This window comes from Chelmon rostratus, chromosome 9 (genome assembly GCF_017976325.1).
Source record: "Chelmon rostratus isolate fCheRos1 chromosome 9, fCheRos1.pri, whole genome shotgun sequence".
Classification (NCBI taxonomy): domain Eukaryota; kingdom Metazoa; phylum Chordata; class Actinopteri; order Chaetodontiformes; family Chaetodontidae; genus Chelmon; species Chelmon rostratus.
The window spans coordinates 16,518,174-16,537,487 of NC_055666.1; the positions used below are offsets into that span (position 1 = coordinate 16,518,174).

Genomic DNA, 19,314 nt, shown 5'->3' on the forward strand with positions numbered 1-19,314 from the left:
TAAACAAGTCTCTGTCCGTTTTACGTTTAAAATCTTTGTCAATGTGTCACAGTGGCTGTGTGTAGCTATAGCCAAGCTAACGTTACATTGCTGTGAATGTATATATTAATATTAATAATATTCCACCAGGCTAAGTATGATAGAGTAACTTAAGCTAACTTCTGTTCACCAGTTAGGTATCAATTAACAACTGTTCAGTCAATACTCCTTTAACGCCAAAAATATGGTGGTGTAACGTTTTTGATGGTTTCCTCCCCCATGTAGAGTACCTGATATTTCCTGACAGCAGCTTCCATGTTCCATGTTAACCTGGGTGTTCACTCGCTAATTGCTCAAAACAAATGTTCACAATCCAAGTACAAGTAATTGGCATACCTTTACTCAAGTAAGATACTAGGTTGAGTAAAAGTATGCTACTTGAGTATTTCTATTTTATGCAACTCCATACCTCCATGTTACAATATTTCAAATGGGAATATGGCACTTTTGACTCTACTGTATTTTATTGGCTGCAGCGATGAAGGAAGTATACACATCTAAAGTAAAAGTAGTATTACACTACTTTTAACTAATTATTTAATTAATTTATATTAATTCCCATTACAAGTAAAAGTCCAGCCTTCAAAATCATTAAACAAAAAGTGTATAATGTTTAGAGCAAAACAAAGTACTTTTTCTGCAGAAAAACACCCATGTGAGTTGTATATTGTTCTATAGCCTTGGATTATTATTATTATTATTATTAATAATAATAATATATGTAAGCAGCATTTTACTGATGTAGTTGTTGATGGGTGGTTCAGTGTATATGAATTCATGTAAAGTACAGAAAGTCTTTGTCTGCAAAGTAACTAGTTACTGCAGTTATCAGACATTGTCGGGTAAGAAGTATTTTCCACTGCAATGTAGTGGAGTAAAGGTACAAAGTAGCATAAAACTGAAATGCTGCAGTACAAGTACTGCACTTGACTAGATTTACTTAGGTACTTTCCACCAGTAATCTGCAGTTACTAGTTACTTTGCAGAATACGATTTTACGTACAAACCAAATTATTATCTTGTGGAATATGATGAATTACAGTTGTAACTATGCAATATTTAGTATGTAAAATAGTTATATTATTATCAATATGTAAATTATCAAGTAAGTACCACAGTAATAAAAATGCACTGGAGTACTAAAATGATTTTCTTCTGATATTAGACATTAGAAAAAAGTAGTTTTTCCATCTGAAATGTCTTGTACTGAGTAGAAGTATAAAATGAAAATACTCAAGTATTGGCATGTATAGCGATTGCGTAAATATGGTTAGTTATTTGTCACCACTGTCACCTTTTATCAAATAAACCATCTGAATACTTGTTACACAACAATGTATATACTGAAATGAGGCTGGGATGATGTTTGTGTGTTGTCTTAAAACATGTAGGTCAACCGTAAAAATCTTTATGAAGCGAGGGAAAAGAGGCCAGAGAGAGAGAGACTTTCCCAGTATAGAAAATTAAAGTGAGAGAATTTCACACTTGAGACTTTTCAAGTCAGTGAGCAACAAAAACACAAGCTCAAGCGGAAATTGCATTATAATCCTCTTTGACATGCCCACAGTACACAAGATTAGAACAATGAAATGAGTTTAATCCCGCATAACGCCATTTGGATCGAAATAACATACACACACATATATATTAGATACATATATGATAAGTCATGTGTGTGTGTGTATACTTTATTTCTTTTAGTCTCTTGAAGTGTATCATTTCTGCCTGTTTCCTGGAACAAAGAATCAGAGTCAAGTCTATTTATCATTCCATTTGATTCAATTAGATAACCTCAAATAGGCAAAAACCAGAGATAGATTTTTCCCATGAGGCTTCAGGGGATTTCTGTGTTTCTGGTCTCGTGATACTATGCGACAAAAACTAGTATTCACCACTAAGTGGAGCTACAACTCTGTGTATGTGGTTGTTCAGATTTGTAAGAGGAAGGTTGGAAGTTACTCAACATTTGACATTCAGTGTAATTGATTCTGAAATTATTTTCTTAATATGCTACAGTTCAGCAGACCTTTACATAGCCATATTCTTTATGCTTGTCTTGGTCTGTTTCAGAAAACAACACAAAAGGTTTGCCATATTTTTAACAAATGCATAGTCCTTTTTTAATTGACGACGTTTAGACACAGTAGGAAAAGCAGAGTGGTAAATACTAAAATTGATGCTGCTTCAGTTTCAATTGGACACTTGAACAGAATGGAGCCAATCATTCTTATTATTAGTATCATTTCCTACTACCACAAGTCAAAATGTCTACTGTGAAAAAGATTTGTTATGTGGCTGGTATTTTAGTCATGTTAGGGCTACAGATGAGTCAGAGGTTGTAGGCAGTTGCTTTTTCATTGTCAGTAATTGCGTTTAATGTAATTCAGTCAAATTTAATAATAAAGTCAGTGAAATTACACCAGTTAGAGAATAACTTTGAAATCATTCAAAGTATCTTTTCATGTAATGTAGAAAAAGTGAGATGTGATAGCAACAACCTGTAAATATTGATTATAATCTGGTGTAGTCCTGCAACATGCCCACTTTCCACTGATGCTTTGTATATTTTATATTGTATTATCTATAATCTATTTGAAGTGTGAGGCATTCTGTTGCTCCTCCAAAAGTAACAGACATATCAACATGTGACGTTTGCATTTGTTGTTGTAACATCGCCACATAATCCAGTAAAGTAAATCTTGTCACAGTTAACAATAACATTAACAGGATACATAAATGGGTGTTTAGCACATTTCCTCTGCTGACGAAGGTTAATATCTTTAAGGTCCACTGCGGCAGGGTGGATTTAAACTCCACATTCAGTGGAAGCAAGAATGCAGGACCATGTCATCAGATGGAGTTGCTACATCATCACATGCCAGTTTCCTGTAATCCCCTGGAGAAACAGCGAGACTGCAGAACCCACACTGGCTCCACAGTGTTTTTAACCTAAAAATAGCAGTTCACACAACTTTACAGAGTCTGGTTTCAAGACTACCCTGGGATTCCGTTTGAATGAAATGGGGGGTCAAAGGTGGTTGGAATAGAAGTGCTTCCTGTTTAATCTGGAATGCTTTAACTCCTCAGAGAGGTGTGGGTAGCAGAGGGAATGAGCATCTGTGAGAGGCCCACGCATCTCTGACTCTGACAGATGGACGCTGACTGAGTGAGTGAATGTGAAAGTAAAGGGTTTTTATTAGTGTAATTACTGACTCCAATGGCTGTTATTTGACTTAAGAAATAAACACATTCACTTCCGGTAAGAGTTTACAACGCTCTGGTGAAATTGCGGGGCTATCTACAATTAGATGATGGTGGCGGGGAAACGTGCAGGTTGTCTGATACATGTCCAGCAGCAAGCTGAAACACGCTATTCTGGTGGGAGAGGGAAAATGCACTGGCGGGCTAGTCATTATCTCGAGTAGTATGACTCACACTCACTGGATTCCTTCATTCCACGGGGGCCTTGGAACCACAGTTTGTACAAAACTTCACTCAAACTGGGCTGTCAGTGGCAGCGGAAAATTGTGTATAATAGTCACTGTCTCCTTAGTGATGTCGCCCACTTTGAAGACAACTATTGAACAGTTCCACATGTGAGCACTGAACGCTTTACTCATCACCGGCGAAGACAAAACAGCAACCCGTATCAGTGGTACAATCTGAGGGGAGTTATGTGTCTGCCTCCTGTGCTGCGCTTGGTTTCACCTGAAAGGTGAGTCCAGACATTCTTAGGGATTGACCAACATGCCCATGATCACGAGCATTACTGAACAAAGAGCTGCCTATTAGTCACTATACTGTATAAGTGAGTAGGATTGTAAGTGGTTTAAAGGTGCTTACTGCATGTGATATACCCTACAAAGATGCCCAGAGTCCCTTTGTTTTTCTCTCTGCCAAGTGATGATGATATGATCACAGGCAAAGTTCGAGACACGAGAAAGTGGATCTGAACGGTACAGATTATTTATTAGTTTATGGTCCCTGTAAACACTTTATATGTTGTTTGTGTACCGTCTTGTCCTCTTCCTTATTTGAACAAAATAAGAGCTCAGTCGTTTTCTGATGTACTCTTACCCACACACACAAGTATGAGCTCACTCATACAAATAGCACATGAGCCTGTCCTCATTTGTGGTATCTGTACTTCTGCCAGTGGACACTCATTCAGTGTTCATAATTGTGTTTGTCACAGACTAAATTTGATCACTGGCACACTCAAAATACCATATCCCCACGCATCATTGATGTAATTATCCAAAAGTTTGGAATCACACATTATATTATATTTCAATAATGGCTACTTTAACAGCATATGTCAGACAGCAGATGTATTATTTACTTTTGAAGTAGTTTTGGCCTCAATCAAGAAAAATTAAAAGATTAAAACTTCCATCTTGTCAATGTCTCCACAGAGATGCATACTGTTGTAATCACTTTTCCCCTGAAATACCTGTTGATTCTGAATTTGTCTTCCAGTCCAGAGAAGCGTAAGTGACACCAAATTATTACTGAACCACCATGTTGATAGAAGGGACCTGTTTTTCTTTGGGCCCTCTGCGGTCTTTCCTGTGGTTAGATTGAATAGGTTCAAACTGTGATTTGTCAGTCCACAATATGTTCAGCTGACATTCTGTGATCCAGCTCCAACAGTGCTAACCCTAAACCAACCCTCTATTGCTTTTCTAGAGTTTTAAGAACAGCTTTGCTAAAGCAACACACCTGTTAATCCAGCTTGTTATAGGCATTATTGTGCGCTTGACACTGAAACAGAAACGTGGTCCTATTTAAATCAGCTCAGATTTTGATGTTAAATTCGCAGTTTCTTTTGTCAATGACTGGTGAGCTCTTATATTCTAAATACCTGTTGCTTAGAGGTATCTTTGTCTCTTTCTGCCCTGTCAGTTGTCAGTCTGGTTGTTTTTTCAAAAGTCTCTCCAACCTAAATGAATGAAACGTAAAATAGGCCTCTCAGCCATTTGACTGTACCAATTCTGAACTTTTGAATGGTGGACCTAGTGTATATATGTTTCTTTGTTTTTGAAACCTTGTTAATTCAGGTAGACTTGGTGAATAGGAGATATGACCTTAGGCAGCTGGATGATGAAATACTTTATACTTACTACTACTATACTTGAAATGTGAGAACATTTGTGCAAGAAATGACGAGGTGGAGCTCAAAATTCATGGGAATAGATTGTCTCCTTTAGGAGTCAATGCTGAAATGAATCACTTAGACTTCTGATAAGTCACAGCAACCTGCATCATCAAGTTGCAGGAGGGCTCTTGAAACTTATCAGCTCCTGACGTAGCTGACGAGGGACTGACAGGGGGTGGAAGAGATGCTTGTCTCATGTAGCCAAAACAACCTGAATCTTAAAGCTGAAAAACTGTAAAGATGAGGGCAGACTTGAGGAAAACACCTCCTCTTTGCGTGAATGTCTGTATCAAATTTCATGCCAATCCGTCCAGTTGTTGATGCAACAGTGCTCTCAAAACCACAATTGTGAACCTCGTGGCGCTAAAGGCAAAAGTCGGGGGCCAACAATCGTGTGCCGATCCATGTAGTAGACGTTGTGATAAGCCATTAGTATTCATCATCTGGCCACCATGGATATCTGTTGAAAGTTTCATGAGAATCAATCCCATTGTTGTGGAGATATTTCAGTAATGATTCTAAGATGTCAGCCTCATGATGGTGGTTGAGAAAAAGTCAGGGGATCTCCAAAGTCATGGGCTTTATCCTCGGGGGTACAATGAATGGATGAGATATTACCAACCACACAGTAGCTACACTTTGTCAAACAATGAACAATATTTGAAAATTCCTGGCAAGTATGATCCCCTAAAACGTGAAATACGGGAGTGACTTCATCTAAAGCATGATTGGTTAAAAATTTTTAATCTGCTGCAGGAGGCATCATTGTGCTTTTCCATTCAGTCCATCTTCCCCTTCTATACAGGCGTCCGCCTCGAAGCAGCCACCCAGCATGAGAGAACATGGCTGTGTGTTTCATCTAGCCTGGAGAAAAGCTTATTTGGAAGTAATACCTTAGAAGTAATGCCTTCCACATAGCAGATAACAAGTACCAAGCCATGCTTTATGACTGACGCCTCCACCCGAGGCACCGTCATTTCTGAGCAATCCCGCATGGTTAATGCAGATTCTCAGCATCTTCCTAATGAACAACACATTTTACAATGAACAGAGTGAGCTCGTCACTTCTCCGCCCGCGACCCACCCGCAGTCCCTTTAAGCAAGCGCATAATATAACAATCATAGCCACATAATGAGAAAATGGTTGTCAGATATTAAAATTTGGCTCTGGGCCTACTGGAAGTTGTTGCTCATTTATTTCAGTAGTTCAAGATGAGCGAACAATGTCATTGGCCTCATCAAGCTCACCCACTAACAAGGAAACAGGTCGCATGTGTGTTTAAAAGCTACATAAGCCTACACCTACTCCAAGTTTAAGTGAGTCTTGAGCCAAGTTTTGGTGTGAAACACACCTTTTTCAGATTTTTTCATATTCAATCTTAATCTGTACATTTGTACAATAAATCTGAATATGAACACCACATTTTCCCAACATAAAACTGTGTATAAAAACAGCACATAAATCTGCACTCTGTTTCCTGCTGTACAGTTTAAGTGGCTGTACATTTAAGTCTCTCTTCTGTGTTTATTTGTCTCCCAATAATTTATTGTTTCTGAGTTCTGAGCCCTTATCCTGTGAACAGACTTGATTTGTACACACAAGTGCACACTCTCACAACCTCACTTCACTGTAGTTTATTGTATGTTGTTAGTTTTGCCTCTTTCTACTTGGCGACACGCTCTCCCTTGTTTGTGCTTGTGTACTTAACAGTAAACAGCCTCTATTCCAACTCAAATACAAATGAAGCTGTTTATTCTAAGAGAAGGTAAAGTCATCAGGGTTTTTTGTCATGAAGTGAGTATAATCCTTTGAGTTTTGAAAGTGGAAAAGAAGGAGGCCTCTGCCCTGGTACTTTTCCTCTCATCCGTGCAATGTGGGCATGGGCACTTGGAATAAGAAAGAACACGCCTGCTTTGCCAGCTTTACCCCATAAAAGGATGAGAGAGGAGAAAGCCTTGATCAGCCCCCTCCCCAGCTTGCCGCGATGGGGGCTGCAGGAGGTGTACGGGGGTCCATAATAAATACACATGCATGCATTCTTCACCCCCCACTCTCAAAGGCACACATAAACACACAATGACCTTATGTCCTGTTTGTTTCCACAAGAACACCTGCAGAGTATGCAGGAACTTTTAAAGAAGTAATCAAAAGCAGGCAGCTACACCTCCGGATTACACAAACGCATACTGCAACAAGCACAAGCCTGCCTCATGCTGCTGCCCTGTAAATTAATATGCTAAGCAGCGCACAGGCACATGGTGACTCCGTCCCCCCCACCCCCTGCCCCTCACTCTCCAGACACACATTCGCAGAAAAAACAGCCACACAAAAGAAATATAAAAGAGCAGCGATGGCTGGCTGGAAGCCCTGTTGAGAAAGAGAAGAAGGCAAGATGTGGAAAAAGACAGAAGACAGAGGCAGAGTGAAATGGGAGGGAGAGGCACCGAGGGGAGAAAAGGAGGGGTGTTGAGGAGGAGGGAGTCCAACTGAAGCAACTTAAAACATTGAGAACAGAAGACGTAGTGAGTACAGGGTGAGAGCAGACGGACTGGAAACAAGGGAGAAAGAGAGAACTTGAAGTATCCATCACTAACAATCAGGTACAGTAAACCATTTTCAACGCTTCTTTCCCTTTAAGCCACTTTTATAATAATGGTGATGTGTGTTGACCAGATGCAAAACAGTGCAAGAATCAGAATCTGCTTTATTGGCCAAGCATGTGTACATGTGCGAGGAATTTGAGTCTCTGTTTTTCATTGCTCTCAATGCAATGTGCTAACAATTAAGAATGGTCGGGGCTGTAATGTACACAAGTATGTGAAAAAGATCTAAAGATGAAAAAAGACAGAACAATAACTACCTATTATCAACCAAACCACCAGAGTTTTTAACGATGTAATCATTAGTAGCATTTAAAGGTGTGAGAAAACATCTTCTAAGAGTGAGGGTTATTCCAGAATCAACCACAGAGTTTTGAGTTCCCACCAAACTCACCTGGCTTATCGCCAGGAGAGAATGGAAGTGCTGATAGTGTCACCCCAATAGTTGTGCTTTTTTCTTCCAGGACTCAGCATTTATTTATCCAAGGCTGTTTACAGGATGGTTAGACAGTTTGATTATACACAGAGTCATTTCCGAGCTGTAAACTTAGGTGAAATAGCATCCTAGTCGACAAGCCAAAGAAATTTGTTTCATGTCTTACCGCACTCGACAAACATGTCTTGTCTTCTGTTAAAAGAGAAAGAAATCTCTTGAAATCCACTGTTGGTACCACTGGGGATCCTCGTGTCCAGCTTTGATTTGTCCAGTAAAGCCATCAAGTTCTGTATTTTGGTTTCTGTGTTTTGACGTAGTGACCACTACCACAGCAACTACAACTTCCTCATTTCAGTTCCTTTATTCCACTTAATTTTCACTTTAATTTCCTTCTCATAACTGGCCTCTAGGTATAACTGTGATATACAAGGTCAATAGAGAAACAATGAACAAAGATGTATTTTCTGTATTTTTGTCATTTGTGTGCACAGAGATGACATCACTTCGCAGAGACCTGGCTGCTCTCCTCCTTTTTCTGAGTGCCTCGCCCCTCCTCCACTCCCACCTCTTCACTCACGCAGCCTCTGCTTCCCCTCCTGTCACTCGTCCGCGGATCATATTCATGACCGCAGTGGATTCAGACAATGACTATGAAGATGACTACCTTGACACCCACAGTTCTCCTCCTGAAGTGCTGTCCTCCGTGAGAACTACCCGCCTCCAACGGGGACCGACGCAGCTCTGTCAATACGACCCCTGCTTGGAGAATCAGGACCCCTGTGCCATTCTTAAAGCAAAGACTGGGTGCCTCTGTCCCGGGACCAGTGGGCCTGATGTGCTTCCCCATGCACCCCGCATCCGTCTGATGCTGCCAATCAGTGAAGGGAATGACAGAGGGAAGGTGGAGGTCCAGTGGTGCGCTCCTTCTTCTGTGGTGTCTAGGTACCGAGTGGTGATTCAGGGAAATGAAGGAGATGCCCAGGAGTTTCAGGCTGCTTCGCGAAGAGGTTTGGTCAGATCTTTGGAAGCTGGGACTAAAGTGTGTGTGGAGGCAGTGAACAATGCAGGACACAGCATCCCATCAGACTACTCCTGTAAGCGGTATGACCCTCCTGAAACTTCTGACCATAAACTGTTGGCTGGGGTCATAGGAGGAGGAGTCTCCCTCCTTCTACTCCTCATCATAGCAGCTGTGATCCTCTGGAAGTTTAAATTGTGTCAAAAGGCAAAGAGAGACTCCGCTGATGGACTCGGGAACCCTTCTTACAGCACAGAGGGAACTCTGTGATCCAGACTAGTTCAGCACAGACAATCCATCCCAGTCACACTATAGGCACCTTGACAGAGGAGGCACAGGAATGGTGTAACCATGAACAACTGCCAAATAGTTCTGGGGTGGTGTCATAATTGATTAAAGGTTAACGAATTGTATACAGTCCTGTTTCAAGGAATATGTAAACCTGTTGGGAAAAATAAGAGTAGTGTTCATGGAATAACACTAACAAATGGGCAATTCTGTTAATGTGTGGTTAGAGCTACAGGTTTATTTGCTGGCAAATTAACCCTTGTAGGTTCGTTGTTGTGTTTTTTCATTTTATCATGGCTGAAATGAATTGTAAATATTAATCATTTTTAGGATATACTGACTGAAACTTTTGTAATAAACTAAAACGTATTTTAATAAAAACTGTAAAATGTCTTGGTTGAATTTTTTGCTTTCATCAAAAAGGTTTTGCACGAAACAACATGATGTGTCTGTAAGGTGCAGCCAAAGCACAAGCCACAAGGACAGCTGTATTCTGCCTTAGCATATTGATATGATATATTGACATATCGTGCTGTATTGAAGCATCTGCACTTATGTTATCATTCACTCAAATTTTAGTATTTTTTTACTAGTAATAGTGGATATTGTAATAATAGATAAATGATCTGCACCCTCTATTACAGTCTGTATATACGTGACTGCAACGTCAACTTCTTAATTTTTATTTTGAAAGTCTTGCAAAAAACGCTGCTTGTAGGAAGTTCATTTTATTGGCTAGCGACTGAACTCTTTCAGTTCAAGTCCCGCCTACCCCCTGCGTCTAAGCCAATTATCCGTCACTAAACAAGATGAGGAAGAAGGTGTATTGTTTTTTTACGTATGAAATAAACTTGTTGGCACTCATAACGGCTTCATACAATCAGGATGGCGAGCTCAGGTGAGTCTTTTTTCACTTCCCTAATTTAGACTCACATGATTTACTAACTGTCGTCTATCCGAATTTTAGGAAAAATTTGAAACGTCCCTAATATTGGTGGACAAACTTTCAGTTTCCGCCAATTAGTTAACCACTTCACACTTCGTTAGTTTGTAAATACATTTTAACTACGGCAGGTAAAGTGCCATTAACAGTAGCTATGCTGTCGCTAGGTCACTAGTTGTAGCATTAAACTCAGTATCTCGAGCACAGATTTTTCTGTTTAATAAATATTCAGTCAGGAAACAGTTCCTTTTTAATATGCGTACCGTAACGATTCAATATGACTCAGCAGATAATAAAAGTCACAGTAAGGTCAAACCGGACGCTACTTGTATGCCCAGGGAGTGCCAACTGGTTGCCCAAGCAACAACCAGCAAAGCAGTTTCATAATTTCACCCTGAAGTGAAGCAAAACACTGTAAATGTTTGCATTCTCTAACCTGTTACATCAAAGGCGAGTGGGGGCAGTGTACCGTTACTCCTAATTTTCAGACACACACACACACAAACTCACACACGCCCTAATTAAAAAAAAGTAAGAGTGGCAACATGAGGGAGCAATCTTTTGAAATGGAATGTACCCTGAAGGTACATTTAGTCTGAGTTGCTCTTCTGGTACCAGTTTGCTGGTACAGATCGCTGTGGCACCAACACATGAGTCAACAGCCCACTGTGTCTGAATTAGTTTAGTTAAACACAAACAAACTGAAATTTCATTTCATCCCTAATAATCACACTGTCCGTATCCACTTGTGTGCCTCAGTGGGCAGGTGCATACAACAGGTACGGTACTTGCTTTTGTATGAAAATGCGGGTTATCAGTCTACAATGGTTCGCAATAAAATCTTGTGTCAGGCTGTTTTATCACTTCTTTATCACAGTCATACCTGTGTTTGAGAAGACTGAATGGTGCAGTTTTATGGGAGTATTCAACAGAGGCTTATCAGACTTTAATGTGCTTCTTCTCTCACTGCCAGTCACCAAGGAAATCTCCTATGAGGATCTGAAAGCGCTTGTGGGAAAAAGCCAGAATCTGTTTCTGGTTGATGTCCGCAGCAAAGAGGAACTGGACAAAGGACGTATTCCAGGATCTGTTCACATCCCAAGTGAGCTTCTATTAAATGCATTTCCAAAGAGGGAAAAAAAGAATAACAAAGTTAAAATACTTACAGGACGTGCCACGGTCTCATACTGAACACTAGCGCTAGAACTAATGATTATTTTCGTTGTCAATTATCTGTTGAACTGTAGGCTGTTTTTTCAGGTTCTGAATGTTTTGTATTCGACAGTAATGTTTATGTCCATCATTTATTTATCTTGAACACTTTTCTGTCTTCCTCCCTTTCATCAGTTGATACAGTAGAAGCTGCTCTCACAATGGAGCCAGAAGCATTCAAGGCCAAGTACGGGGTAACCAAGCCACCGTTGGACGCACCAGAGCTGGTGTTTCATTGCCAAATGGGCAGAAGAGGGGGAATGGCCACGGACAAAGCCAGCAAACTTGGATACATGAAGTAAATTAGTCATTACTAGTTGCTATACATTTTACACACAAACACACACACACACGCTTTTAAACAGACAGTCCAGGTGTCATTCATAAATAGCCTTCACAGTTTTAAGATTTTGCTCATGCACATTTTCTTATTGTTCTAAAATTTGTCCTGTCTTCTGTTTCAGTGCACGTAACTATGCCGGAGCATACAAGGAGTGGTCTGAGAAAGAGGGGAAGTGATTCATGTTGAAGGCAAAGCCTCATATATATTTATACAAATAACTATTTGTGAAAGTTAGACAGACAAAATAGATAAACATTTTTGTGGGTGTGTGTTTTTTGTTTATCTTTTGATACTGTTTTGTTGTCATACAATGCATCATTGTATTGAAGGTACAAATGAAATAAACTACAATCTACAGAGATTTACATGTGTTTGTGGGGATCATTATCTGGACATGAAAAAACTGGGGAAAAAAGCACTTTCTGCATTCTAAAAAGGCATTGACACTTGTTGCATCAAATGTAGTACAAAGATTATATGTTAACAGAAAGTCTGATGAGTGAAATGGTGAGATGTGATTGACAGCTCAAGGAAAAGCTAGTAAGTAGACCTTTAGTTAAGATGTCCTCAGTGATTTCTGTAAATTTGATAAGGTTTGAAGAGATGAAGAGGAGCTTACATTCTACGATTACACTCTAACAGTGAAGTATAGATTCAGTACACTTATTTTTTTAGACTCTAATATCTTGGAAGAGCCAAAAATAAAATATGAATGCATTACACATATATATTGAACATGAAAATGTGAGGCAGAAACAAGTGATTACTTGCAGGACTTTTTGATTCTTTCACAGTCAAGAGTTTGACAACTTCCCATACCTGGTGTCAAGTAGTCTGGTGTGCAAGAACATTTAGACTAAAACTTACATTTTTTAGACAAAAGAAACATTTACCCAGTTTGCCAAGAGGAATATGAGCAAATTCCTGGCTCTCCTCTGTCAGGTGCCCCAGTAATTACAGTGATGGAGTCAAGGTAATTTTCATAAATTTGCTATGAGATATTCCTCATCTCTCAAGGTATTACCTATGATTTCATAGATGCAACATTAACAGGTGTGATATATGATGTAGAAAAGTGTTTGTTTGAAAATCATGTTGCAGGAAGAATTTTCTCGTTTCTGTGAATACATATTGGCAGACGCACGTGTGCGATATTAAAGCCCATTTGGTGCGCGAGGCAGATAAGTTGTGGCAGTTCACTGAAGATGCTCAGAGAAATACAGCAAGTACTGGTTTAAATTATGATTATTCCAGCTAGAAACACCACGTTTTTATGTGTAAAATTATTGTTTAATTTACAGTTAATCTCTGATCGTAGTTAATCGTTTATAAAACAGAGAGTGGTCAGTCGAGGTTTGAAGCTAGCTAGCATAACGTAGCTATAGCTTTAGCTTGCTAAAGAAGGAGCTTGTGTACCTCTTCAGGTGCTGCGGTTGGTCATGCTTTTGGAAAAGCAAAGACAACAGCGTGGTTTAAAGACTGCTGGGGGGCTTTTGGTACTTCTGTGGACTGAAACAGGAGCTTCTGTTCAAAGTCTGAACTGCACTGGTAAGCCTGAACACTTCTCTACAGTCCCATCATGTGAGCTGCTTCTTCTGGATGAATCGCAAATGGAATAATATTTATCATTCTACAAGTTACAATTCATCATCATCATTATCACACTAATGTGACTAATTTCAGCGTGGAGCAGCTGTTAGGATTTACTTTACAACTTTATAAGATAAAACAAACAGATGTGACATACTGTATTCACCAAGTGTTGTAACAGTGTTCACATTTGTGGTGCAGTTGCAGCTGCTGGTCCCTGGTGCACAGGGATTAAAAAGGAAGCTCTCCAACCTGGTATGTTCACACATCTAACATATACATACACCTTCAGCTTTTGTACACTACATCTCCACATCACCTCTTTTTGCGACATTAGTCCTCACAGATTTGCAGCAGAGCGTGTTTCCCTGTGTGTGTCCTCAGCCTGACCCTGAGGAGCTGTGTGCCTTCACTGACCTGTACGGTTCCCTCAGATTACTCCTGTCGTTTCAGGTACAAACAACAGCGATCCTTTAGAAGCATTTTATCAGCATGAATAATAATTAACGAGATTAGAGCCTGAGCATTGTCTTTGTTTTAGCGCTATAGTAAGCTCTGTTGGAGGAATGTCCCAAGGTCCTTTAAAGTGTCATCAGTGATATATGATCATGGTGAACCAGTGTGTGACATATCATCTCTCTCTTTATCTCTGCACTGCACAGATGAAAGATGCAAGACTTGTCATGCCAGAGTGGTGTGCTCGTATAGAAATGTTCCTTCGCACATTCAGTTTGACTAATGCAGGGGTAGGATATGGTTCACCCTGACATGTATCCATAGCATGGTTTCAAATGAGGCAACAAAAAAGTGACTGCTCTTCTTTTTCACAGATCAAAATCCACCTGAGGTTCAAATTCAGTCAGCAGACCTTTCAGCAAGACTTTAGGTATGACTGCTAACAACGCAGGCACAGCTCAATAGCTTTCTTCTCTCATAAATCTAGCAAATTTCCCACCTGTCAGGTGACCACATAATGGAACGGTTTTACTCCAAACTGTTTTTGAATTGTTTATCTTCTTTATAAATTTGACATGCCTGCAATGATTCATTTAGCCACTCTGTATTACACAGATTTAATCTATTTTGTTTCTTAAAATTTCTTAACATGTACAAGTAATACTTGACCTCACATGCAAAGACTGCAAAGATGTAGATTTGATTTTTTGACTTAAAGAGTTACAACATAATAACAAACAGAAACAGAATTGCTCACTACTCTTGTTAAACCCCCTTGGGCCTGTTTTTATGAAGCGCTAACGTTGAATCCATATTCTTGCAGTGTGAAGATCAAGAGTAAAGTTGCATGGGCAAACCAACCTTCTCGGATCTTGGATGTCACATGTAGCACACAGTCAGTAATGCTTTTTTAATATTATGGAATGTGTAGTTGTTTGTGTGGATCAATGTTGCCTTAGTTTCAGTGGAAAAATAGTAGAACCCGACATAAACGGATGTGTAACCAAAATAGTTTTATCTTCATCTATTAATGCAACAAACACATGTTGAATATGTTGGGGCATATACATATATGTTGTTTATAGGAAGTGATACTCTCTCCTTGGGTTTAAAGGCCTCCAGAATGTGTGAAGAAAGGATGCTGGTGTCAGGGAGGACACCCTGTCCTTGGAGACAGGTTGCCACTCAGTATCCCACCTGAAGCCATGGAGCAGGGCCTGTTTGGAGAGCTCAGTGTCCAACCTGTCACACTTCTGAGCCCCTGTGTCCTGCAGTACCCCAATCTAGCAACACAACTCACTCACATACAAATATCCTTTGCTGATTTTATCACGATTCTGTTTGTGATTTTCATGGGCACAATCTACAGGCGCAGCTGAGTTATAGAGGCCTCAGGACTGTTTTTGCGGAGGTTGTGCTTCAGCTGGCTTCATCAGACTATGACGTTCAGTGTGCACTGGGACTGTTTGCAGCCAAGTGTGAAAGCAGCAGGGATGAGGGTCAACACCTCCGAGTCAAAGTCTGTGGTCTCTCCCTCTGAATTAGGAGTGAGTCACTGCTCCATGTTACAGAGTTCAAGTATCTCAGGGTCGGGTTATGCTTACGAACAGATCTAGTTCTTAAGTGGTGTTCGACCACAGCAGTCAAATGTGTTTCAAGTTGATCTGAACGGCCACACACAAGACGCAGTAAAAAGCCGTCATAGAGACGCGATACAATATAAATAGGGAGATAATAGCGCACATTTTCAGACAACCTCTGTCAAAAAAATTTCAAGTTGTTACACTTGATTGACATTGACATGAAAAGTAACAACAGAAGTAGTGTAACAAGTGAAAAAGAGAGCTAGAGAGACAAGCGCTTGTATTTACTTCCTTACCTCTGCACAGGTAATTAGCAATCTGAGCCTAAAGGTGAAGCTCTGGATTTACCAGTTGACCTGCGTTCCAACCCTCGCCTAGGGTTGTAAGATTTGGGTAATGTGCAAGAGAGTGAAATGTCGATACAAGAAATCAGAATGAGTTTTGTTTGCAGGTTGGCTCATGAATAAAGATGGAGGGTGATGAGCTCAGACATCTGGGCTGAGAACCAATGCTGCTTAGTGTAACCTCACTAGAGGTCGTTCGGGCATCTGATTCGCATTAGCCTTCCTTGATTTCACATGTGTCCATGTGTTGGTATGCAGCCCCAGTAATGTTCCTGTCACAGGCCCCTCCACCTTCTTCCAGAACCTCGCTGCACATCTGGACTGTCAGGACCTGGGCCTGCATGGCCTTCGCTGCTCCTCCTTCAAAGGTAGATAACAACCCTTGATGGGAACAACACATACTGACGGCCAGTATACGTCTTTTGCTAGATGAACTGTAACAGCTAGTTTTCTTGCATATGGTATAAATTGAACCTGATATAGGTCTAAAGTCCAGGACAGTTAATCCTGTTTTTAAAAAGTGACTTTCTGAAACACTTTAAAACTTGATTACTTCCTGACTATGAGGCCTGAGTTGAAGAAGACTAATTTGAACCACCTGTATTTATTTGTTAGAGAATGTGCCCTGGCCCGAAGCTGCTTATAAAAACTTTAATGGAACTAAAGGCTCCGTAATTTGAATCAGAGGAATGAAACCACACAACAATGGAAGAAAAAAGAACATACGGAACGCAATAACAAAAAACCTTAAAGTGACAGCATTGAGTTGGTGAGAAACGGCTCTAACGCTGAAAATCTGGGCTCTGGAAGTGAAATTATTGTCACAGAATTTTCCTTGTCTCATGCGAATTATGTTCACATGCAACTAATTTGCACAAGTGGTTTACATTCATTGCAAAGAGTTTGTTCCAATGCAAAAAGTACTGTTGCTTCCACATAGCAAAACAACTCTCACAGCACAGAGTTGGCGTGTAGAATCTGGAGCAGAGAAAATTTTTCCATCCTGTCTTATACTAGAAATAATTGTGTACATTTGTCACATTTAATTCTGACCATGGTGTTTCCAGCATCTAATTATACCTTAATCCGGCATTAGTTTCCACAAGTAGATCTTCTTAAAGAATTTAACATTTTGTGGGTGTCAACATTATCTGATATGGTTAAAAAAAAAAGAAGAAGAAAATCTTGGAGACATCCAGGTAATCAGTTAAAGTAAAAGGCTAAATCTGAGATTATTCTAAACCGTGTGCGAAGAAGATGATTTGAGCTGGTCTGGTTGAGTGTAAAGCAACACTTTGTCTGGAACTAAGCTTAATCATTAAATAATCTCTGTCTGGCACAGACAATAGGATATAGTAACGGGCAGCACAGTTAAATGCAGTACAGTCATATCATGATAAAACTTTAAATTGGCTCAGTTCTCAGAAACCGCTCTTGCATAATAAGTATTTCTTTTCCTTGTAGATTACGCAATGAATCATAACCACGAGCAAAAACCACAAGTTTATATCAATCACAAGAATCTTATTCATTCAGAATATTAATTAAAAAAAATGCCCCACAAGACAGTTGGCTCTCTTTTTGCTGCCAGAGAGAAGATCAAGTTTCACAAACAGAGAGGATCCTTTGTCACAAACAAAACATGAGTGAAGTTGGTTTACTCTGGACTGAAAAGAGACACATTTTGAGCTGCTAACATTTCCACCCAGGAAAAGTCTTTGCAAGCATCTGTTAACACATTCAACTCAAATGAACTTTTGAAACTAGAACTGTTGCAGAACATTATGATAATTGCTTGCCCAACCCAAAGGTGTGTCTTCCGTTACCACAATGTACGTACATATTGATTTTTACGACCCACCACTGTACCAGTGTGCCTTCAACCAGCGTAGGCTTGCAGTGTGTTTATTGTAAAGCAGACATCATCACTAATATTCTTTTCACGTCCCTCTAATTCAACGTTTTAATGTCCTCTGCAGATCTTGTACACAGTGGTGGCTGCACATACACAGCAGAGCAAGAAAACAGGGAGGATGCAGAGCAAGAATCAAGTCCTCCCCGAATGCCGCAGAGTCTCCTGCTTTTTCTCTTCCTGCAGCACAGTGACCCATTCTCCAATCAGCTCTCGGATATTATGGGTGAGAGACGGCTGCATGTACAAATCACTGCAAAAACACCGTATTAAAGTTGGTCTTCCTTGCATTGTTTTTCTTTATCTATGATCCTCCCATAGGCACAGAGGTGTTGATAGAGCACCACCTGGAGGATATTCTGAACAACAACAGGCAGGCAGTCAGAACAGCACTGCACACTGAGCTGAAGAATACACTGAAAGCCCAAAATAGGAGAAAAAAGGCAGGTCTGAGAAACACGTGCACACTAATTTCCAGAGAGTGAATACTCATTAATCACAATAATTTTGACAATTTGATATACTGATGTGTGATGTCTGAAGTTACAATGATTTGACAAATTGATTTGCAGAAAAATTAATCAGCAACAGTTTTGATAATCAGTTTATTGTTGAAAGGTTACAAAGACAGTCAGACTTTTGCAGGTTGTGGCAGATTAATCAATTAATCATTTATGTGGAAAAAGAATCAATACATTAATGAAAATTCAGAATTGATTTGAGCCATAACAGTGTGTATTTGGTTGATGTGTGTGACATATAAGGACCAAGAGAAGCTGCATTCAGCTGCTGAGGTGATTCTAAGTTCATCCCTCGGTATTGTGAGCTGCAGCAGTAACACGGACTTCAGAAATGCCTGTCTGAACTGCATGAAGGTGTGAAGAAGTTCATTTAAAAAATGCTAATGCAGACACTTACAGTACATTCACTGTCACAACTCTCATGCTCTGACAAAGACAGCACTGACAAAGATCTTATCAGGATATGCGCTACATTGTAAATACACCTGTTTGTGGATATACACGGATACCTGTTGATGGTGTGGAAAAAGTCATATGTGCATCCATAATGTATGTGTTTGTCAGGTGCGTGACACTCGTGAGTTGTCAGCCTCCCTCCGTGAATCACTGTGGAGGGTGACATCATGGAAATTCATTCCCAGGAGTCGGTGCTACACCACTCAGGTTAGTGGGATGTTTGTTTTTCACTGACACCAACCAGTTACTATAGCAGCACTTCAGTGCTTTTAGACATCAGATTTTAACCCATAAACTAAGAACACTTGATTACTTTCACAGATGGAAGAACATCATGAGAGTGATGAGCCCACCAGAACAGAAATCTGAGAGTGCCTGAGTTTGTCTGAAAGTGTAATGTCCTGGTTGAAGGTG

At 40.0% G+C, this 19,314-nt stretch overlaps 3 protein-coding genes across 3 annotated transcripts; all 3 read left to right on the forward strand.

The window, feature by feature from the left end:
- Nucleotides 1-7,587: 7,587 nt before the first annotated feature.
- LOC121611577 (LRRN4 C-terminal-like protein) lies at nt 7,588-9,933 on the forward strand. The gene is made up of 2 exons (XM_041944197.1): nt 7,588-7,798; nt 8,726-9,933. Exon 2 carries the CDS (start codon nt 8,728-8,730, stop codon nt 9,520-9,522), a length of 795 nt encoding a protein of 264 aa, XP_041800131.1. The 5' UTR covers nt 7,588-7,798; nt 8,726-8,727; the 3' UTR covers nt 9,523-9,933.
- Nucleotides 9,934-10,338: 405 nt separating this feature from the next.
- si:dkey-34l15.1 (thiosulfate:glutathione sulfurtransferase) lies at nt 10,339-12,399 on the forward strand. The gene is made up of 4 exons (XM_041944595.1): nt 10,339-10,438; nt 11,457-11,585; nt 11,831-11,993; nt 12,160-12,399. The coding sequence occupies exons 1-4, from the start codon at nt 10,426-10,428 to the stop codon at nt 12,212-12,214; spliced, it is 360 nt and encodes a 119-aa protein (XP_041800529.1). The 5' UTR covers nt 10,339-10,425; the 3' UTR covers nt 12,215-12,399.
- Nucleotides 12,400-13,243: 844 nt separating this feature from the next.
- zgc:195212 (DUF4554 domain-containing protein) lies at nt 13,244-19,306 on the forward strand. The gene is made up of 14 exons (XM_041944720.1): nt 13,244-13,264; nt 13,463-13,586; nt 13,830-13,883; nt 13,966-14,081; nt 14,291-14,374; nt 14,459-14,514; nt 14,908-14,979; nt 15,199-15,394; nt 16,256-16,379; nt 17,991-18,149; nt 18,245-18,366; nt 18,688-18,798; nt 19,009-19,107; nt 19,222-19,306. Exons 1-14 carry the CDS (start codon nt 13,244-13,246, stop codon nt 19,267-19,269), a joined length of 1,386 nt encoding a protein of 461 aa, XP_041800654.1. The 3' UTR covers nt 19,270-19,306.
- The last annotated feature ends 8 nt before the right edge of the window (nt 19,307-19,314 follow it).